The sequence below is a fragment of the Epinephelus moara genome, chromosome 4 (genome assembly GCF_006386435.1).
Source record: "Epinephelus moara isolate mb chromosome 4, YSFRI_EMoa_1.0, whole genome shotgun sequence".
Classification (NCBI taxonomy): domain Eukaryota; kingdom Metazoa; phylum Chordata; class Actinopteri; order Perciformes; family Serranidae; genus Epinephelus; species Epinephelus moara.
In genome coordinates this window covers 40,998,946-41,020,420 of record NC_065509.1, presented here as the reverse complement: position 1 = coordinate 41,020,420, position 21,475 = coordinate 40,998,946, and the positions used below count along the sequence as shown (strand labels likewise).

At 39.4% G+C, this 21,475-nt stretch overlaps 2 protein-coding genes across 3 annotated transcripts in view; both read right to left on the bottom strand.

Moving 5' to 3' along the window:
- Nucleotides 1-21,475, bottom strand: part of LOC126389234 (NACHT, LRR and PYD domains-containing protein 3-like) — a 225,356-nt gene that overhangs the window by 88,220 nt on the left and 115,661 nt on the right. The gene's annotated exons all lie outside the window — the stretch shown is intronic.
- On the bottom strand, nt 816-21,146 carry matr3l1.2 (matrin 3-like 1.2). 2 transcript variants are annotated; one of them, XM_050042808.1, is made up of 22 exons: nt 21,003-21,146; nt 17,983-18,959; nt 15,490-15,551; nt 15,371-15,409; nt 12,579-12,676; nt 12,378-12,424; nt 11,163-11,279; nt 10,958-11,083; nt 10,696-10,872; nt 9,155-9,279; nt 8,225-8,594; nt 6,946-7,149; nt 6,660-6,756; nt 6,431-6,447; nt 6,052-6,174; nt 5,735-5,863; nt 5,437-5,565; nt 5,114-5,244; nt 2,826-3,105; nt 2,616-2,742; nt 1,828-1,943; nt 816-1,362 (listed from the first exon to the last, which is right to left on the bottom strand). In XM_050042808.1, the coding sequence occupies exons 2-22, from the start codon at nt 18,757-18,759 to the stop codon at nt 1,300-1,302; spliced, it is 3,354 nt and encodes a 1,117-aa protein (XP_049898765.1). In that variant the 5' UTR covers nt 18,760-18,959; nt 21,003-21,146; the 3' UTR covers nt 816-1,299. The 2 variants fall into 2 exon arrangements, with proteins under 2 accessions (XP_049898765.1, XP_049898766.1); XM_050042809.1 differs by having other exon boundaries at nt 17,983-18,956; nt 21,003-21,136.

Here is a 21,475-nt window from a genome sequence, read left to right as displayed (position 1 = left end):
TACTTTGTAATTCCAGAAGTTTTGTTCATGTATTTTTATTTTGAAGGACTGTAAAATGACTCAGTTTGAGATTTCACTTAAAAACAACCAACTCATATTTTTGGAAACTAGTTTATTTTACAAAACATAAACAACAAAAATTCAGAAAACAAAGTTCAACACATCCAAAGTTTGTTCTCTGTGAGGGTGTGAAGACACTGAAAGGAACAGTTTGACTTTTCAGGAATTTCATTTGTGAAATTTAAAGTTTATAACTAAAGAAACACAAAAACTGAAAAGTAAAATCCAGTCTGTGTCGGACCTTTTCCCCAACCAGTGTGCCTGGCACTCAGCCAGAGTAGAAGAAGAGCATTTCCCAAAAATGTTGAAACTCTTCCTTTAATCTAAGACGTTCCATGTAAAGAGTTGTTGGTGTGTGATGTAATCATTCCTCCTGTTCATGTTTCACTAATTCATCTTTTTATTTTAGTGACTGTTTGGTCACAAAATGGTGAAAAATGCCCTAAACCCAAATATTAAATTGGTTTCAAACTTAAACTTTTAGTCAGTCAACAGAATTCATTAAATGACTAATAATTAGAATAAATTCCAGCATCTAAAATGCAAATTTTTGCTGGTTTCATTTTGTTACACAAAAGATTAAAACGACTGTGACTCAGATTGATTTACAAATTTTTACATTTTATGGATCAAACAATCAATGATGAAATTAAATGCAGAGTCTAGAATCAGTTTATGAGCAAAGGAAATGATGTTAAGCAGCAAATGTTCACTTCAGAGGATACAACAAAAAAGATCTGGCATGCATGTTGCTATTTTTCTTCCAGCATCTGTACAGCTGGATATTTGAGGTCTTAATTAATGTTACTAAACACACCAACGACTCTTTACACGGACGTCTGAACATCTGAGTGTTGGACTCAGACAGATTTAACTCTACGTGACATTTTAGCTCAGTGGTTCATTATAATACTTGTGTTTGGCGTGTGGTGGAGCTAGTTTGCTGTCTCTGTTAAGTAGCTGTCCAGAAACGTCAGGAAACAGCCCTCCAAAATAGAAACTGACTGTTCTTAATTTTTTAACACGCTTTGCGACCTGCGCCCCACCAGCTGGAAACCACTGTTTTAGCTCAACTCCCCTGAAGCTTTTTAGTCAGTGTCTTTACCATGACAACAGCTCTGAGAGCTCACACATCTGTGTTTACTGGCAACTTTAAGTCTGAACAACTACCCACAATTAAAACACAAAGTTAAAAAAGTCCCACTTCCACTCTTCCTTAGATGAAATGAGTTTAGTTATCTACGCAGTTGTCTTCTTCCCTTTCTTCTTCTCTGCTTTGGCCTGTTCCTTCTCCAGATATTTCTGAAACACACGACAGGAAACATTTGGTTACTTTCTTTTGTCATATCAGATTATTTAAGTTTGCAGATTCTGTATGTCCACATGTCTTCACCACATATTAAATGTCAGTATATGAATGAACAGAGGAGCGTCGGTGCTTCGGAGGTGTATCATATATGTTGAGTCTTTTGTAATGTGAAAAATACATCTGCAAATAAACTTTGTCACTCCTGTTTTGTCTGTTTCAGAGACAATCTCTGCTATAAGTTTTGGAACTACAGTACCCATAATGCTTTACGGGATGTAAACAGGAAGTATGAGGTTGACATGGATTCAATCAGTCAGCTGTGAGCTATAACTAGTTTTTAATCTGTATTTGTTTCCACTCAGACAAACTGTCTCCATTAAAATGTGCCTCAGGTGTGGTAGTTATTGGGCGGAGCTTTGCTGCAGCTACAGTAAAGTGTGGGCGGAGTCATGTCTCACCTGCAGCTTGTCGTAGTGCGCCTGGCTGCTGCAGTGTGTTTTCTTTGCCATCTCTTCGTTGGAGTAAAACAGGAAGCAGACACGGCAGTAATAACCCATCTTCACATGTTCAACACCTGGAGAAAAACAAAGTGACAGTTTTTATTTTCACTGCTGAAACTAAATAGCGCCTCCGTTTTATTATCACAGTTTTCAATATCTGGGGTTATATTCATGATAAAAGTTTCTCCTGCTTGAGTTCAGAGAAACCGTGTGTGGCTTTAGTATGTGGCCCGAGAGTGTTTCACAAAGTATTTTAGCTGTAAAAAATGTCTGAGAGATTATTGTTCCAGAGGATCCTGAGATGCTCACAGTCAGCTACTGGAGACGATGAGCCTCATCACATCAGTGTTTCGGGGGAAAAAAATAATGGTAACAAACTTTCATGATTTTATGGTGGCCTATTTTTATACTAACTACAATAAATATGTAAATGAATGAGTGATTTAATTTCCATCTCCTGCTATATAAAGAATCATCGAGCTTTGTTTAATCAGCTGGAGGAAATATCACCTGCTGATGGGGTTTAATGTCAGATACTAAATACTGATCAATAATTGAGTGTTTTTGAAGTGTTACATCTGTGACACAGTTTGTTAAATGTATAAAACAAATGTATGATGCAATTAATCAGTTTGTCTGTCTGTAATTTAATGTGTTCTTGCGCTCCTGTCCTTTTCTATTTCCTAATAAATACCGAAGTGAACACATAAATGCTCCGTCACAGAGTCTTTGTTCTGTTTTCTCACCGATGGGGTTGTTGGGGTCGTGGGGGGGCAGCGGCAGAGACGCCACAGTGGGTTTGTTTTCAGCAGGCGGGGGGGCCTCGGTCTGTCCGTTCTGACTGGTGGATGTCTCCATCTCTTCTTGCTCCTCCTGCAAACACAAAACAGTTGCCTTTGGGTTGGAGTTGTTTATAGAACTCGAATAATTTCAGTGTTAATAAAACTGTGACTCACATCCTGGGAACTCTTCTGGTTCTGATCTGAAACTTCCGGAATCTTCTCTGCGGAGTTTTCTTCTCTCTTCTCATCACTACTCTGCAGCTCTTCCTCCTTCTTCTCCTCCACCTCCACCTGCTCCTCCTCTTTCTCCTCTTCCTCCTTCAGTTTCTCCTCTTTCTCCTCCTCTGGTTTCTTCTCCTCCTTGGATTTCTTGGCTGGAGGTTCGTCAGAATGTTTGGAGGATTTTGGTGGTGTGCTGCTTTTTTCTCTCTTAGCTGGGCCTGGACAGTGATGTCTGCACAGGGAAGAGTTTCAACAGAGCGTTTAGTTAAGAAAAAGAATAGGGAAAATATATTTTGGGAACAAGATAATAAGATATGGAAAAAATTATGTGATTATGTGTTATGTTATACTGGTATGCTGAAAAATGTCATTGCAAAAAGTCCTTATACAGTATGTCGACATACTATACTCTGACATTTTTCCCATAAGATTTTTCAACATACAATACTATGACCTTTTTTTAAATGAAATTTTTAACTATACTACGACTTTTTTTGCATGAAATTTTTCCACATACTATACTATGACTTTTTTTTCAATGAAAATTTTCAACATACTATACTGTGACATTTTTTTCATGAAATTTTTTCACATCTATACTATGATTTTTTTTTCCACGAAAATTTTCGACATACTATACTGTGAAATTTTTTTCATGAAATTTTTCGTCATACTATACTACGACTTTTTTTCCATGACATTTTTCAACATACTATAGTATGACTTTTTCCATGAAATGTTTCACCATACTATACTATGACCTTTTTTTAAATGAAATTTTTCCACATACTATACTATGACTTTTTTTTCCCATGAAATTTTGCGACGTACTATACTATGACTTTTATACCTGAAACTTTTTGACATACTATACTACTATGACTTTTCTCATGAAACTTTCCGTCATACTATACTATGACTTCTTTTCATGAAATTTTTCAACATACTATACTATGACTTTTTCCCATCAAATTTTTCCACATACTATAGTATGACTTTTTTCCATGACATTTTTTGACATACTATACTATGACTTTTATTACATGAAATTTTTCCACATACTATACTATGACTTTTTTGTTACCATGAATATTTTCAACATACTATTCTATGACTTTTTTCCCATGAAATTTTTCAACATACTATACTATGACATTTTTTTTTCATGAAATTTTTTGACATACTATACTATGACTTTTTTTACCATGAAATTTTTCAACATACTATACTATGACTTCTCTCATGAAACTTTCCGTCATACTATACTATGACTTCTTTTCATGACATTTTTCAGCATACTATACTATGACTTTTTCATGGAATTTTTCAACATACTATACTATGACATTATTTTTTTTTTTTCATCAAATTTTTCAACATACTATACTATGACTTTTTCATGAAATTTTTCAACATACTATACTATGACATTATTTTTTTTTTCATGAAATTTTTTGACAAACTATACTATGACTTTTTTTCCGACATACTATACTATGACTTTTTTCCATGACATTTTTCAAGATTCTATACCAGGACTTTTTTTCATGAAATTTTTCGATATACTATACTATGACTTTTTTCCATGACATTTTTCCACATACTATACTATGACTTTTTTCCATGACATTTTTCCACATACTATACTATGACTTTTTTCCCTTAACATTTTTTGACATACTATACTATGACTTTTATTCCATGAAATTTTTCCACATACTATAGTATGACTTTTTTTTTTACCATGAAAATTTTCAACATACTATTCTATGACATTTTTTTTCATGAAATTTTTTGACATACTATACTATGACTTTTCTCATGAAAATTTCCGTCATACTATACTATGACTTCTTTTAATGAAATTTTTCAACATACTATACTATGACATTATTTTTTTTTTTCATGAAATTTTTTGACAAACTATACTATGACTCTTTTCCCAGGATTTTTTTTCGACATACTATACTATGACTTTTTTCCATGACATTTTTCAAGATTCTATACCATGATTTTTTTCATGAAAAATATTTTTCATGAAAAAAATCATGGTATAGAATGTTGAAAAATATGAAAAAAGTCATAGTATAGTATGTTAAAAAAAAAATATGAAAAAAGTCACAGTATAGTATGCCAGAAAATTGGATTGAAATGGGTCACAGTATAGTATGTTGAAAAATTTCAAATTACCTGATGTGACATTTAGAGTAGTGTGAGTAGTTACCACAGAAGAAACTCACCCGTGTTTGAGCTGTCTGTATTTCCTGCTTACATAGACCGTCAGACGTTTCCCATTGAATTTGGGTGGATTCAATTTGCAATCTTCAGCCATTTTCTCTGCATCCTCGGCTTTCTCCATCTCAATGAAACACTGAGCACACAAACACATCAGACAGTTTAAATCTCCGAAGCAATGAACACACAAGCACTTCAGTTTAAATCTCTGTAACACTAAACACACAAACACAGCAGTTTAAACACTGAACACACAAACAGTTTAAATCTCTGCATCAGTAAAGTGCCTTCAGGACTCAGAAGTTTAGTACTGGCTCTGGTTCTCTACCTCTCTCTTGAGCCTGTTGAGGAAATACTTCTTGACTTTCCCGTACGGCTCGGCCAGTTTCAGGATGTTAGCGTCTGAGTATTTACTGCTGGGGATCTGCCCGATGTACACCACCCTGCTGGAGCCACACTGAACAACACAAAGAAAAGGCATCAAGACAAAGACAAACTGTAGATAAACAGAGCAAGAATAAAAAGATCAACAACTTTTAGTGATTTCCGCTGAGACACCTGAAGATATAAAACTATCCAGTACTGAAGACTTTTTAAGACTTTCAGGTAACAGCAGAGATGTTCACCTGGATAGTCGGGTAGCTCATGGAGTGACTGATCCTCACAGGTCGGCCGCACACCGACGCCTGGATGTTACCGTTGTAGAACTTGGCCATCGCTCGAGCTTCGTCTTCTGAGGCAAACTGAAAGTACGCCTGAACAGGAACAGGAGAGACAAACATACAGAAACAAGTTTACAGTTTGAAGTCTTTCACATTTAACAACAGCAAGATAAAGAAGAGATAAATAACGTTCATGAAGACAACAAAAACCAGAGGACACTGACTGAGCCAGTGTGATTTCTAATAAACTAAAATAAAGTGCAGTACATTATCCACTGTACCTCAGGCCTTAAGTCCAGCACCAGGTGTTTGACCACTTTCCCAAAAGGTTTGGCGAGTGCCTGGAGCTCGTTCATGAAGTTGTAGCCTCGTCTGAAGCCAACGATGTTGACCACCCTCATACCCTGATGGAGAAGAAATGAAAATTTCACATCACATTAACAGACTTTGACAGTATCTCAGTGGTAATGATTCTTTTTGGTTATCACTCTGAACTGCAGACTTTTTTCTGTGTTATAGAAATAACAAATTATAAGCCCAGGACAACACGTTCTTTAAACTGTGTTTTTTTGGCTTTGTGCTGAGGAAGTTGTTTTTTTTCCAGGCAAATTAAAAGGAAATGAAAAAAGAGCCGTAACAGTGATAAACTGTGATACATACCCCTTTCCTCGAACTGTCTGCAGAGAAGAAGAAACAGAACCAAAGGAGGGAGGATCAGCGTTAGTTTCAGGTTTCATTTCAACACATGGAACAACTTCTTCTCAGAATTTCATCCTGACTCCACTTGCCCAACATGCTGACATCGTACGCCTGTAGATTTACTATATCTTTAATGTTCAGTTTCAGTTCAGTAATGATTTATTCTGTTCAGGAGTAAATAATCAGGTACCGATGGTTTCAGACTCTCCGTCTTCTTCATCATCGTCCTCTGCCAGTTCGTCTAACGTCACAAAGTCCTCCATGTTCTCCAGGAAGTCCTGATCAAACTACACAACAACAAACACAACATTGTCAAATTTTCAAAGCCTGGACAAAACTGTCACCTCAAGGTCCATATTTAATTTTTACTCTCCAAGAACTGAATTAAAATGTGAGTAAAGGCCTTTCAGACTATCTGAGGGTGTTGGTTTAACCAGCTCTTCATGTAATTAAACTTAAATGAAGCCATGTGCTACCTCTCCAGGAACATCGTCCTCCACCGTCTCTGAACTCTCTCCTGGTTCTGCGCTCGGTTCTTCTTTGTTCTCCTGTTCCTCTGCTGAGGCTTTGGTTTCCGTTGGTTCTGTCTGTTCCTTTGACTCCACCTCCTGCTGAGCCTCACCTTTAGCCCCGTCCGCATCTCCAGGTGTGTCACCAGTGACGTCATCACCATGAGGAACCTGTATACATACGTATATGCTCATAAGCTTAGTGTATCGCATCAAAAAACAAATCTGTCTTCAGGGAGAGCCAGACAAGAAGTGCAGAGGAACATGACAGCTGTCTTTTAATTATTGTATTATTCATTGTATTATTTTATCAGTAAAATTCTATAAAAACAATCTTTTTTCTCTCAAATAAATGTTTTAAAAAGGCTCTCTACATTTAATCATTATAAAATTATTACTGGAACAACTTATTTTTTCTTTCTAATTAATATCACATATGAGCAAAGTATTGTAAAAAAAAAAAAAAAAAAATTCTTTCCTTTTTTTACATTATTTTTCTCTCTAAAATCACCTTCTTGCTCTTTATTTCTTACTTAAAAAAAACTTAATTTTTTATTTTAATTATTATCACTTATGCGCATGGTTTTTTTTACTTTATGTACGTTTTTTAGTTTTTAAAATTTATAGTTGACATCACCTTTAATATAACCAACTTATTTCATTTTTTACTCTGCATTTTTTTTCTTTTTAATTAATATCACCTATGTGTATTTTATTCATTTATTTATATTATTTTTAATTTTTATTTTCCTTTCGCATTATCACCTACCATGAGTACCATTACTCTTTTTTTTTACTTTTCTAATATATTTTTTCTTTCCATTTATCACCTCCATGCAATTTATTTATTTTTTACTATATTTTTAAAAAATGTTTTATTTGTTTCTCTTTGTCATTATTACCTATGTGCAATGTATTTATCTATTTTTTACTTAACTTTTTTTTTTTTACTTTAATAATTTCTATTTTCTTTCTTTCTGACATCACCTTAGTGCAATCTATTTATTTTTACTTTATGATATTTTTCTTATTAATATTACTTTTGTGCAACATATTTATTTTTCGGTTTTAATTAATTAATTAATATCCACTATGTGCAATTCTTCTTTTACATTTAAAATTATAAGTTAACTTAAACGTTAAATCTAATTTTCCTGTCATCACCTCATCGTTTGTTTGTTTATGTGTTGACTCTAATAAAGTTTGATTCTCCATGTTTATATGTTTCTGTTCAGTATTTTCTCACCTCCTCCTGTTGGACCTCCTCAGACTTCTCCCCTGTTTCCTTCACAGACTCCTCCACCTCTGCGTCTTGCTCCTCCACCTCTGCGTCTCCATCGGTTACCTGCTCCTGAACCCCATCCTCCTCCCCTCCATCCTCTCCCTCCATCACTCCTGATACCTCCTCCTCCTCTGCTGCAGGTTTCACCTCAGGTTTTGGTTTGGTCTCCTCCTCTTTCTTCTTCTCCTCCCTGGTTCTGGAGGTGGACGAGGATTTGGACGAGGAGCTCCTGGGAGGGTTGGAGGAAGCCCTGGTTCCAGAACCGGAGGAGGAGGCTGCGTTTGCTCCGCCACCCCTCTGGCTTCGATTGTCACCACCTTGTTTCCGGTTCACACTGAAACACAAAAGTGTTAGATCAGATCTTTAAATACAAAGCTTCCATTTATAATCTACATCTGGAAAACAAATTGACACGTGCTCAGTGACAGATTCTTTATGTCCACAGGTTTTTAACACAGAGTATCAGTATGTGAATCTACAGAGGAGACTATCAGTGTTTCAGTGACATTAGAAACATGTTGATGAGACATCCTGAGTCCCTGAAATGTTGAAATATTGATAGAGCAAATTTAAAAAAGATAATTTTAGAACTTGTTTTACTTCGATTTTGGTGACCACCATGCTGCACATTCAGGAACTTAAGCTCTCATAACGCTCTAGGGGATGTAAACAGAAGTGCCCTGAATTCAGTTAGTTAGCTTTAAGCCTGTATTTGTTAACATTTAGTCACTGCACACTGCAGCATTTTCTGACTGGAGTCCTCCGCGTTTTCAGGTGAGAGCTGAAACCTGCTATCAGGTTAATTTATTTCCACACTTTTCTCTTTTCCAACCCTCAATAATCTTGGGTGTTGCTGTCGTGGTAACTCAGGGTCTAAAAGGCGTCTGCACTCACTTGAGGGTCTTGTACTTGGTGCAGATGTTGAGGCGAATGGATCTGCCTTTGATGGTGAGCGGGTTCACGCTGTAATATTTCACCAGCATCTCTGCGTCCTCTGGAGTTCCCAGCTGGACAAATGCCTGCAAAACAAACACGGAGGAAGATTCAGAGTAGGGATGGAAAGAGTACTTGAGTACAAAATCTGGATGTCAATATCCATTCAACATATAAAGTAATCACCGCCCAACCTCCCACATGTGAACATGACTCTTCTACTTTTTTGTTAGACAGGGCTCCAGACTGCGCCTAATTGGTCGCATTTTACGACCTTTTTTGGAGGCCATGTGACATAGTTTTTTAACTAGGAGCACCAGCGCAACTTACAAATCCACCCCTCTCCCCCTTTTTCTCTCTTTTTTTTTTTTTTTTATAATTGCATTTCATGGAGGAGCGGAAGCGAGTGTCTGTGTGTGTGTGTGTGTGTGTGTGTGTGTTTGTTTGTGTGCCTGTCATGTGTGTCCGGATGTGCACTGCGAGGCGGGGGGCGGGGGGGGGCACCAGTAACCATAGCAACGTGCAGCAGTTTTAGTACGTGCCACTGTGCGCGGGGTTAGACAGAGAGGGGTCACAGAGCCGGTGACGAGTAGAAAGTGCTGTGTCATTTGACCATAAAGTGACGCTATGTAAAGAACTATAGATTCGTTTTTCACAAGAAAAAATAATCCAGAAACTCCTGTCAGTCCTGTGCCAGTTTCCCAAACTTCCGACGACGATAGTTCAGAGGACGAGTCAGCAGGTGATGTCGCAGCACTGAAAAAGCCAAAGCCCTATCATTTCCGACAAGAATGGCTCACTGAATTTACGTGGTTGAGATACTGTAAAGAAAAGAAAGTGATGTCCTGCATGTACTGCTCTCAGTGCGGTCCGAAATTTGCGGGGAAAACTAAATTCGCTGACTCCACCACACACTTCAAACATGAAACGCTGGTTAAGCACAACAACAGCATCAGGCATAAATTATGCAGGGACAGATGCAATGATGGAGCAAAAGCGCCGCTGCACACATCATTTAAGAGGCAGGGTTGTCTGTGTTTATTGCTAAATTATCAGTAATGCAGTTAATATAGACAAAATTATGAATATGTTGTGTCTATATAGATAGTGCTCCTAAATTTTGTGCTGGCGCTCCTAAAATTTTCAGTAAGGAGCACTGGTGCTCCTAGTGGTAAAGTTAGTCTGGAGCCCTGTTAGATGGGTAAAATCCTATCTGGTTGCTTCGCTCGGTGCCTCCTTGCCTTCCTGTTGCTCCATTTATTTTTATTATGAGACACTAGGTGACGACTGCTGCAGCAGTGTGAGCTCCATGCTGGGAACAGTTGGTGACGGTACACCCACACAGACACAGTGACAGGACTAACTGTTGGCATCACACTGCTAACACTGACCTATTTCGGTGCAGGTCGGAGTTTGCTGAGACTGTTACCTCTGAGATCTCTGCATCATCAGTTGACCAAAAAAAAGCACAAACCAGCTGATCAGAATGTCTCCTCATTTACCTGGTCGGATAAGAAGAGGTGTTTCTCCACGATGCCGAAGCGCCCAGCGATGGTCAGCAGCTCATTCTTCTTGTCTTCCTCTCTGGGCAGGTTGGAGAAGAAAACCACCTGGCTGCCATGACCTTTGACATCCCGGACAGGTCTGTCCATCGATCTGTCTGACGACCGGTCGGCTTTCTGAGAGTCAAACAAAAACAAAACTGTCTCAGGAAGGTTCAGAAGCAGTCAGACTGTGTAACAGCGTGAGGACAGCTGCCGTTACCTCGATGACCATCAGCCTCTGGGACAGGTAGAAGGTGAGGGGTTTGCCGTACAGAGTCGCCTCGTTATCTACGTAGTAGTTCACCATGTCCTGAGCCTCCTCATGACTGCTCATCTCTAAGAAGGCCTGATGGAGACAAAGAGGTCAAACACTGAACATGAAGTTTGACTTAATAAGATGACGGAGGTTGAATCAGCAGCTCCACCTTGTTCTTGAGGACCAGGTGCTCCCTCAGGCAGCCGAACGGCTCGGTGAAGGCGAACAGAGTCTTGTTGCTGAGAGGCTTCCTGTCGTACTTCACCACCACCACTCTGCTTCTCAGCTGAGGACACACAACATTTCACTTCAGTTTCACCACGGAACAGATAATATGTTACACCACATACAAAACCACTGAAATGTCTGGAATCAGCTGTTGTATTCATGCTTTTCTTCTTTTGTTCAGTAATAACTATTTTAACGGAGATAAAAAAAAACAGTAGAAGTATTTACATTTGAAATATTTTGGCCCCAAAACAAGAAAAATTTAATGATTCGAACCTCCATTGATGAGGAGACGTGGCAGAGTTCACCTCTCAAGAAAACTTACACTGTGCTAATATGACATTTTGGAATTTAAGCCGACAAAGGAGTTGTCCTAACTGGCTGTAAGCCCCGTTTTGACCTGAATTTGAGTCACTCATGGGACGCTGTGGTTCCATTTAATCCTGTCGCCTGCTTTCAAAGCGCGGCAATGGACAAGGAACAGCTGATTCATGAAGCTGACATGAAGAACTATCTATATGATGCCTCTTTATTTCACTACAAAACCTATGTAAGGTGTCAGCTGGCTGGAGGGAGATCGCCAGGAAACCAAAATTTTTTGGTAAGCTCAATGACCGGCGCTAACAACAAGCTGTTGGATATACTGTACGGATTTCCCAGTAAAAATTACAATATAAACATGTCTCCTGTTTTAAAAAGTAATGTTACAAACGTAGGAAGACGGCACGTGAGCTACTTATTTATCAGTGGTGGTTAAGTCTCCAGTTTGACAGCTACGTGGTTTGTTCGCATGACACAACAGAAGTGCATATTTAAAGGAATTAGTGTGGACAGACAGCTCTGATGTTACACAATACTGCACAACGGTCAGATGGTAGTTTTCTGCAGGGAAACAGTGTCATTATGTTCCACTCCAGAAAGGCTGCTGAGTCAAGCGGGAGACCTAATAAAATTTGGTATACCATTCAGTCTTTGGCTTAACATCAAATTGAAAATTCTCACACCGGCCCAACTCTTCATCCAAACACCATGTCTTAGCCTGAACACGCCCAATACACTACTGAGCTCTAAAGAAACGTCATGAATCCCTGTGATCACTTATAATTACATGATTAAAGTGTGTTTATAATGTGATGACAGAAGAGGACAAACTGACCTTATTTTGTCCCTTTTGTTTCTTTCCTGACAGACCAGCAGCTCCTCCTGACACACACACACACACACGGACAATAACATTAACATCACAACTTCTAGTGTTATAGATACATTACTGTAACACAACACGTGAAGAGAAGTTAGACCCGACCATCATCTGTGATTGTAATGATAATGATGTGATTTCTGCACAGTGTCTTACCCCAGCTGGAAGACATCCCTCCTCCTGTTGAAGATGAAGACATCGGGGCAGGTCCAAGCAGTCCTGGAGACATATTGGGGGTGTCCAATAGACCGCCACTGGAACAGAGACACAAGATGATGCTTACTTGTACTACGTGTTGAGACACAAATCGCCTCTTTAAAAAGGACAAAAAAGTTTTCTAAAACTAAAAACACACATTAGATAACCTGAAACTGAATACTGACAGATTAACGACACTGACAGCGTTTCTCTGAATACACGTCCTGTTGCATTATTTTGCTGTAATACAAACCATCTTCTCACAAAATACCTGGATTTGGTTTTATGTCCTGATGAGGGTGTAACAGTACATGTATTCGCCTCCAACCATTCGATAAAGGATGTTCAGTTTCTGTAGCATGAGGCACACTATTAGCTCTCAGTAAGCTGGAGCATGCTACTTGACTTAGCCCGGTCAGTCAAGCTCAATGGACAACAATTTATGTCTAACTGAAGTTGGGTTTGTCTGTGGAAACACTTCAAACGTTATCAATCAATCAATCAATCAATCAATTTTATTTATAAAGCCCAATATCACAAATCACAATTTGCCTCACAGGGCTTTACAGCATACAACATCCCTCTGTCCTTCCCTGACCCTCACAGCAGATAAGGAAAAACTCCCCAAAAAAACCCTTTAACAGGGGAAAAAAACGGTAGAAACCTCAGGAAGAGCAACTGAGGAGATCTAAAGAGAAACCAGAAAGTGTGTGTTTGCTCTTGTTGTTTTTGACCCATAGATTTTAAAATAGCTTTCATTTGATAAATGTGTCAAACTGGGGAACAGACTGGAAGGCAAGTCCTTCTCCTCAGAGCGTTCAGGCAACCTCAAACTGCAGATTCACACCATGCATAAGTACTCTAATAACTAATGCTACTGAGTCTTCATCACTGCGTATATACAATCACACTCGAGTATACAGTAACATTATCTCATAGAGAATACAGAATAAAGTCAAAATGCTTGAGCTCCACTACAAAGCACCTTCATGTGCATTTTATTCTGTATAAAAGAGCACAAGCTGTGGTTCAGGGATTCTCAACATGTCAGAGTCTAATGATGGAGCATTACATTACATTATATTGTTGGCACAAACATTTTACAGCTAAACAGTACACTAAAATGTTTCTAAAAACATTTGAGATGAGATTTAGGCATTGCTGTTACAAAATCTTGACTCACATCTGATCAGCGTTGCCTAGTTTGACAGTTTGACTGCAGTTTATCAGCAGTGGTTGACATGACTGACAACTGTGTTCATGACTCCTCTGCTCTGGTTGGTTGTTTTTGTTCAGACACCATGGATTCAAGCAATGTCATTAGAAGCACTATGAGCAGAAGGAGGAGTCTGATTTTTTTCCACAGACTATCTCTCTCTAGCCCTTTTTAAACAGGAATTGTGCAAATTTGCAGGAAAGCCCAATCAGTCTTTTTTCAGCATTGGCAGTATAAAAACAAAATCGGGGAGTGCGGCAAAATGCCACCTACCTACTTTTGTTTATACAGAATGTGCCTTTTTCGGGGCAATGGGGGGCGTGAGCAAGTAACACAACTTGTAGCTCAGCGTGTGACGTAAACAGTGACGTGGGAGGGAAGCCGCGGCTGGTCAGTCCTTCGGCGATTCTCTCGTTCGTCGGCCCGTTCTTCACCGTCCCCGTCATCTGACGGTTAATGGCCTCTTCGTTTGTGAGGACAAGGAGGGCGCGCAATTCCTTGTCTCCCCAGTTGCTCATCTTTACAGTGTCTGTCAGGTTTGTGTTTCCCTCTTGCTACTAGCTGCTCGCTAATTCCTGCTATCAGCTGTTTCCTGTTTATCCACCTCCAGTGGCTCGCACGTGCAGCGTCATCAACAGCTCCTCCCACAAGTCATCAACAGCCCCTCCTGTTGCAGAAGGCTGCCTAGGTCTGTTTAAACTAAAAGGGTTCCACCAATATGTCTACCCTATGAGGTGGAAATTGGGTACCTCGGATCAACTCGCCAATCCGGCACTGTGTGTCTAAACGCCCGCAGCTTGCCGACAAAACGGCCCAACATTCACCGAAAATCTGGCAGTGTAAAAGGGGCTTCTGTCTTCCCTGCTGTACCGAAATTGTATCAAACCATGACATGAAATCCAAGGACATACAGAACTGTGAACTTTGAATTTTGTGTACCAACAATTGCTTTCACTGTGGATCAATCAGTTGACTATTTTCTTGATTCATCAGTTAGTCGTTTGGCCTACTAAATGTCAGAAAATGGTAAAAAAAAAAATAAAAAAATTACAACCGATTGCTCTCCAAGTTGAAGATGACATCCTCAAATGTCTTGTTTTGTCCACAACCAAAAGATGTTTAGTTTCCGGTCACAGACGATTAAACAAACCAGAAAATATTCACACTTCAGGAACTGCAATCAGAAATGTTTGACTTTTCTTTTTTCTTACAAAATGAACAAACTTATTTATCAGTTATCAAATTAGTCAGGGATTAATTTAATAGTTGACAACTAATCAGTTGGTCGTTGCAGCTCACGTACTGTTACACCCCTACCTCTGACCAGAGCTGACGTTTCGGTTCAGGACCTCCAAAATGTGCAGACTAATGTACAGTGGAAACCAGAAACAATGCATACACCCTGAGGTAAGTTCCTCTGGTGGAAAAGAGCTAAACTTGAGCACATTGTTGTCAACTACATTGATCACTACAAGGGCTGTTTAAAAACCATATTCAGAGTGTTAGTGTTAGTGTGAGTGTGAGTGTCTCTTACCCTCTGCCTGAAGACATACCAGGGTCCCACTCTGGATACCTGAAAATATCATTTACTAACGTTACATCTCCAAAAGGTACAAAGTTCTCTGTGATGTTGAAACTGTGTCAGTGACTTACATGTCGAGCAGCAGGCGCCTGTTTTCAGCATGTCGAAGTCCATTAATGTGCTGGTTCCACTCCTACAGATTCAAACACAGAGTTACTGACGCTCAACAAGCCGCTTCTCCCCCAGTCAACCTACGTTAAAGGAATAGTTCACCCAGATATTAAAGCTTTGGTCAACTCTAGGAGGTTCAGCCTAAAACAGCACTGGGTCTTTAAGTTCATATTTCAGTCACACTTAAGTCCTGACTGTCACAATATTACAAATGTTCAGAAACTGGTATTCAGTTATCTTGTGAATGGTCTGATTTATGAAGACACAGTGCATCTGTCTTGTCTCCAACTTCTGCAATGTGACTATTTCCATCCCACTGTAACTAAGCAGAATGGGTAAAACATTATTATTACGGTGATGATAATTAGAGTCAGTTCAATATATAGGCCAGCTGCAAACATTAGCCAATGATAGCTTATTTCTAGAAATGGGTTCTGATCGCTGGCTCCATTTTGGATCCGGTTTACAGTTGGTAAAACACCCAGATTCATAAAACTCCACAATCAATGAATCCCTTATTGAATCTTTCATTAATGATCTTCTCTGTCTGACTCTACAGACGTCTGCAAATAAACTGCTGACACAAACAGACACCAGCTGTTAACAAGACTGACTGAACACGGCCGATCCAACGTCACGCCAAATGTGTTACCAAGTCCCTGTTTTAATATTGATCATTCATCGTGTGTTACTGATAACTTGAGAAGGGCGAGCGCTCAGTCAGCCTGCTGTCGCTGTTAAACTGTATTTTGCAGGCATGTAAGAAACTATTAACACACTTGAGTATCACGATATTAAGTTTTGTGATGCTGCACCGATTCTCAAAAACACTACTGAGTTTTTTTCTTCATTTGTTTATCTAAAAAATTCTGCAAGCACTTTTATATTTGTTTACTGAAATAGGCTAATGTTAATTCCTTAGCTCTGGCTGCACAAAAAGTAGTGCTTTGATGTTACAAGGACTGGGTTAAATACAAATGCAGAGCCCACTGTTCTTCTGATTGGATAAAAAAAGTTAACTTTTGTTATGCACTGGTGGTGTGTTCTCTATACTATGAAAGATTTCCTAAAATAAGTTTAAAAATTAAATACATCGCCTTGCTTACAGTGGTTCGATATATTAAAATATACTGAATCTTAACGTCTGTATCATAATAGATTGTAAGAACAATGGACATAGCTACCATGACGTCACACATGGCACTTTGACTGCCGCCATCTTGTTTGTTTGTTTTTTGTCAGCAGTGACCATATTTGGGCACAATGACGTTGTGGAGGACCAGGGGGGTTGATGAGCCTGTTGTTTTCATGAATGTTGAAATTAGTTACAGAGACCAAAAACATTTTTGTACCAGGCTGTAAACATGTTTATTTCTGCTGTAAAACATGGGCAATTTAACATGGGGGTCTATGGGGATTGACTGGTTTCTGAAGTCAGCCTCAAGTGGCCATTTAAAGAACTGCAGTTCTGATTTTTCAGTTCTCATCATACATAATACGCATTGTGCTGCCAGATTCTTGCCAACATACAGCCCTCTGTGTCCTATAGCAAAGCTGCAACCGTTTTCCTTCAGCTAACATCAAAAGAGTCCTGCACAAATATCACAGGTTTATTGAGTTGATATTTGCTAAACAGCTTTTCAGCTCAGTTGAGTCTGTGGTTCAGATTTGACACTAAGGAAAATAAAGAGGACAGATTTATTAACTAAGACATCTCTATTCCAACAAACTACCTCAAAAGATTCAATAAGAGATTCGATAAAATGCTGTTTAACCCCATCCTTACTTATTTCTGATCAGAAGGGTTTGATTATGTCATGTTTGTATGTCTTAGCATTTTTTTATTTATCCAGATCAACCAGTTTAACAGCTGATACTGAGGCTTAGGAGCATAAAGGTGATGGATGTCATCACGTAAACAGCAGCTGATTGGTTCAAGATGTGTCAGGCTGGATTGCAATGACTCTCATGGAGATACTTTCCAGACTAAACTCTGCCTCTGGCATGAAGCATGTATGTATATGGTCAGTGTTTATACGGTAATTTTTTTTTGTTGAATTTCAAGGTGAAGAAATGTGTAATAAATAATGTGAGTGCATCGTCTAGCTGGAGGATGCTAACATAAGAGTGAACAGATAATGACAAGAAGAGAATTCTGGGTGGACTACTCCTTTAAGATGTTTAGATGATGACTGAAGAAACTTAAATTTGACTGTACCATGCTGCAGAGCTTCAGGTGTATGTGTAAGAAATTTAAGACATGCTATAAGGTTGTCTAAAACAAGGAAATAACATGATGCAAACTGGACCTCCAGTCACTGGGAACATGAGGGATGATTACCACCTGTCACTGACTGAAGTGGACAGAAGACCTGAGCTGAGCTCAGGTGTCTGAACTGAAACATTTAAAGTTAGTCCGAGAGGAAAAGAGGAAGGAGGCTGGACGTACTCACCATGGTGGAATGAACGTCAAAGTCACAAAGAGAGCACACATGGGGGAACATGGGGGGCATGACTCCCAAGAAGTCTTGGACTCCGTTTGATGGGGAGCCCATCCTCCTCTGCATAAAGATGGGATCAGACGCCGGCGGCCCCATGCTGAGCCCGCTGTAGGAATCATGGTGGGACAGCTCAGAGTACGGCCTCTCTCTGCTCCCACCCCCACCACTGCTGCTGTAATTTAAGCCGTAGCTCCGGCTGGAAGTGACGTCCTGCAGTGAACTGAAGCCGAAGTCTGAAGAGGGCTGGGCCCGGGCTGAACCCGGACCCAGAGAAGGAGCGCCCATCCTCCCCATAGGCACGTCATCCCAGCTGTCCCTTCCTCCTCTAAACCCAGCATCTGAGGACATGGAAGACGCCACCCTCCGCTCTCCTGTGTCACCTTTGCGGCTCTTGAGCTGCATGAGGATGCGCGGCAAAGTCTCCACACTGATGTCCTCTTCAGGCATTTCAGCCAGAGCGTCCAGGTCGGATGGCGACAGCCCCAAACTAGCAAACAGCTTCATGGTGTTGCCAATATGGTTGCCACTGCCACGCCGGGCCATCTGGGAGCTGCCATCTTGGCTTTCCATGCCACCACTACCCACCCCCATACCTGAGGCCATGCCCCCCATCTGCCGGCTGGATCGCTGTTCACTCATGCTGTAGTTCAAGGTCTCTGCAGCGGCCAGGAGCCCCCGCCCCACAGCAAAATGCTTCTGACCTCCATCTGCCTGCGACTTCTGAGACATGACGCCACAAAGTGGAGCGGCTGTCTGGCTTCAAAATGTTTTAGTACAGCCGAGTCAAGATAAAGAACGAAGTAGGCAGCAAAATCGTGATTGTTTTCTAAGGATTGGGGAAAGTTAATGTCAGTCAATGTCTTGTGCAAAGAGTAAACTTGATCAAAGTGAAGGGGAACTCCTCTTCTCTGGAGAATGTCTTATTTCTGCTGAAACACAATGAGGTAGAGACACCCTTCAAATGCTGCCTCTATTAAGAACACAGAAGCCAGTGGAGAGGCACTGAGCATGTACAGCAAATGGAAGAAAATGACTGTGATTCATTAACAGTCACCTGAGCAGATGTAAACTGGGATAACTGGGACACAAGAGGCAATAAAGAAGGCGACAGAACAAGCTACAAAGACTGAAAATTCACCCCAGACCAGGAGGGAGAAAATGATGTGGACAGAGTGTGATGGAAACATCCTCACTGAAAAAGGAGAAACTCTGAGAACCGGTGTAAAATATGAAAGAGAGATGCGATTAATAAAATAAGCTTCTAAATGAATCAGTTTTTGTAAGGTCTCTTATAAGAGTAAAATAATCAAAATGTCCAATTACAGTGAAAGAAGAGAACAGGACCAAAACAATTTTAACATTACCTTGTATTAAACCTTCAAGTCTTCATAAGAAATGATGGTGAACCAGCTACAATGAGTATTTTCCAGTAATGGGAGAAATATTCAGATCCTTTACTTCAGTAAAAGTACAAATACCGCATTGTGAGAATACTCCACTACAGTCCTGCATTCAAAACCTTAATGTAATTAAAGTATATACTCGCAAAATGTACTTAATGTATGAAAAGCAAAAGTACTACGGTGCAGGAAAATGTTCCATGTCTGTGTTTTATGATTAATTTTACAGCTACATTAATGTGTATGTTGCATTTTACTTCCGTGGGTGTTTAAGGTTGTGCTTATTGTAACTCCTTTACATCCTGTTGGGTAGTTTGAGCTACAGCGATGAATGATAGCCTTCAAGATCATCATGTTTGTTGCGTCCCTGCCCTGTGATAACTATGCATCTCTCAAAAGTCAACTTTTCATGTTGTCAGAAAAACAGCCCTGTTTTCAGCTTGGTGACGATGCATTTCCCAGTTGATCCAAGAGGATATGTAAATAGTTTATTTAGCTTAAGAACAGGGCTGCACATTATTCAAAATAGTCATATTGAGAGTATTTTGACAGATACTGCAATTGATACAAGAGTCGCGATTTTAGCAGGAATGATAATTTTTGCATTTCATTTTCTCTGGAACAAACATACAGTGATGATGATGTGGTTATTTACTGGGGTCTGGACTCAACAAGCATGCTCCCTTAGGTCTGGAATATGATTTGAAGGCTGGGGCATCTCTGTCACACCACAAATCTTAATTCATGATGGTTTGTTGTGACGAATTTTACCCGTCATAATACTGCATCTCCTGAGATTTGAATATTGCACATTGCACTTTGATTTATTGTGCAACCCAGACCTTTCTCAACACACTCCAGTTTATCACACACGCTCAAAATCGACACATCTGAGGATACATGGTTTTCACGGGGCAGGGAGGGGACGGAAAACTATAATCTGAGAAGCAACTAACGTTACAGCTGACAAACACAACAAAGAAAAGTACAAGTTACTTCTCAGATGTAATGGAGTAGACGTGTATACATGTAGAATACTACGCATTTGTACTAGAGTAAATGTACTTGGTTACATTTCACCACTGATATTTCTACAGTGACACTGATCAGATAAGCTAACTTCTGAATCAGTTATGTGCAAATGTGTACCACGTTTTGAATGGAGGTCAGCAGAGATAAGAGACTTGTGTTATGCTAGCAGCTAAGCTAACAGTACTTGCTCGCCAATATTCTGCTCAAGTTTATAGTTTCAGAGCTCAAACAGACTTCTAACGTGTCTTTTCATACAGACCCACTTATAAATTAAAGTATGCATTGACAGAACAACTAATAAAACCGATAACTACGGTATTAGACAAGTTACGCTGGAGGCCGCGCCACACAACCAACGCTACCTTCAGGGTACATCCAGTACTGATAGGATTTCCGTTCCCCTACATGCTAATGCTAATCGTTAGCTAACGTGGTTTAAAGCTTCACTTCGATTATGTTGGTTTGCAAATTTAACATAAAGCCGTGTACTATCTGCTAGTGTGTATAATGCATTTCATATAAGTGAATGTGAACACTTACCTTGGCTTTTCCTCATGCGTAGTTGGAAGCTAAGTGAGCCTTCTAGCGCTAACTAAAGCACGAGATGTAAAGGCTGAAGTATCGCGATGTTTTGGTAAGTTATTTTATTTTTTATTTTTCTCTGTTTTACTTGTTCCTGTGAATCAAGTAAAATATAAACGATGCCAAGTTCAGGTAGGAAGCAGTTAAATATAGATATTTTGTGCTATGTTTAACAAAACAACAAAAATCAACAAAAGCTCGCGTTCGAGACTACAGTGATGCCTTCATGATACTTGCGGAATTTCGGAAACTGAACAAAAGGTCTCAGCGGTCAATATTATTATTAAAGCAACCCTTTATCACCATGAAAATTAAATTGAAAGTTGAATGAAATAAATGAGTAATAATAATAATGATAAGCAAAAACTATGAAACACTTTGTGCCAAACTTCAAACTTATGAGATAGTAATTTACAATATTTATAAATATT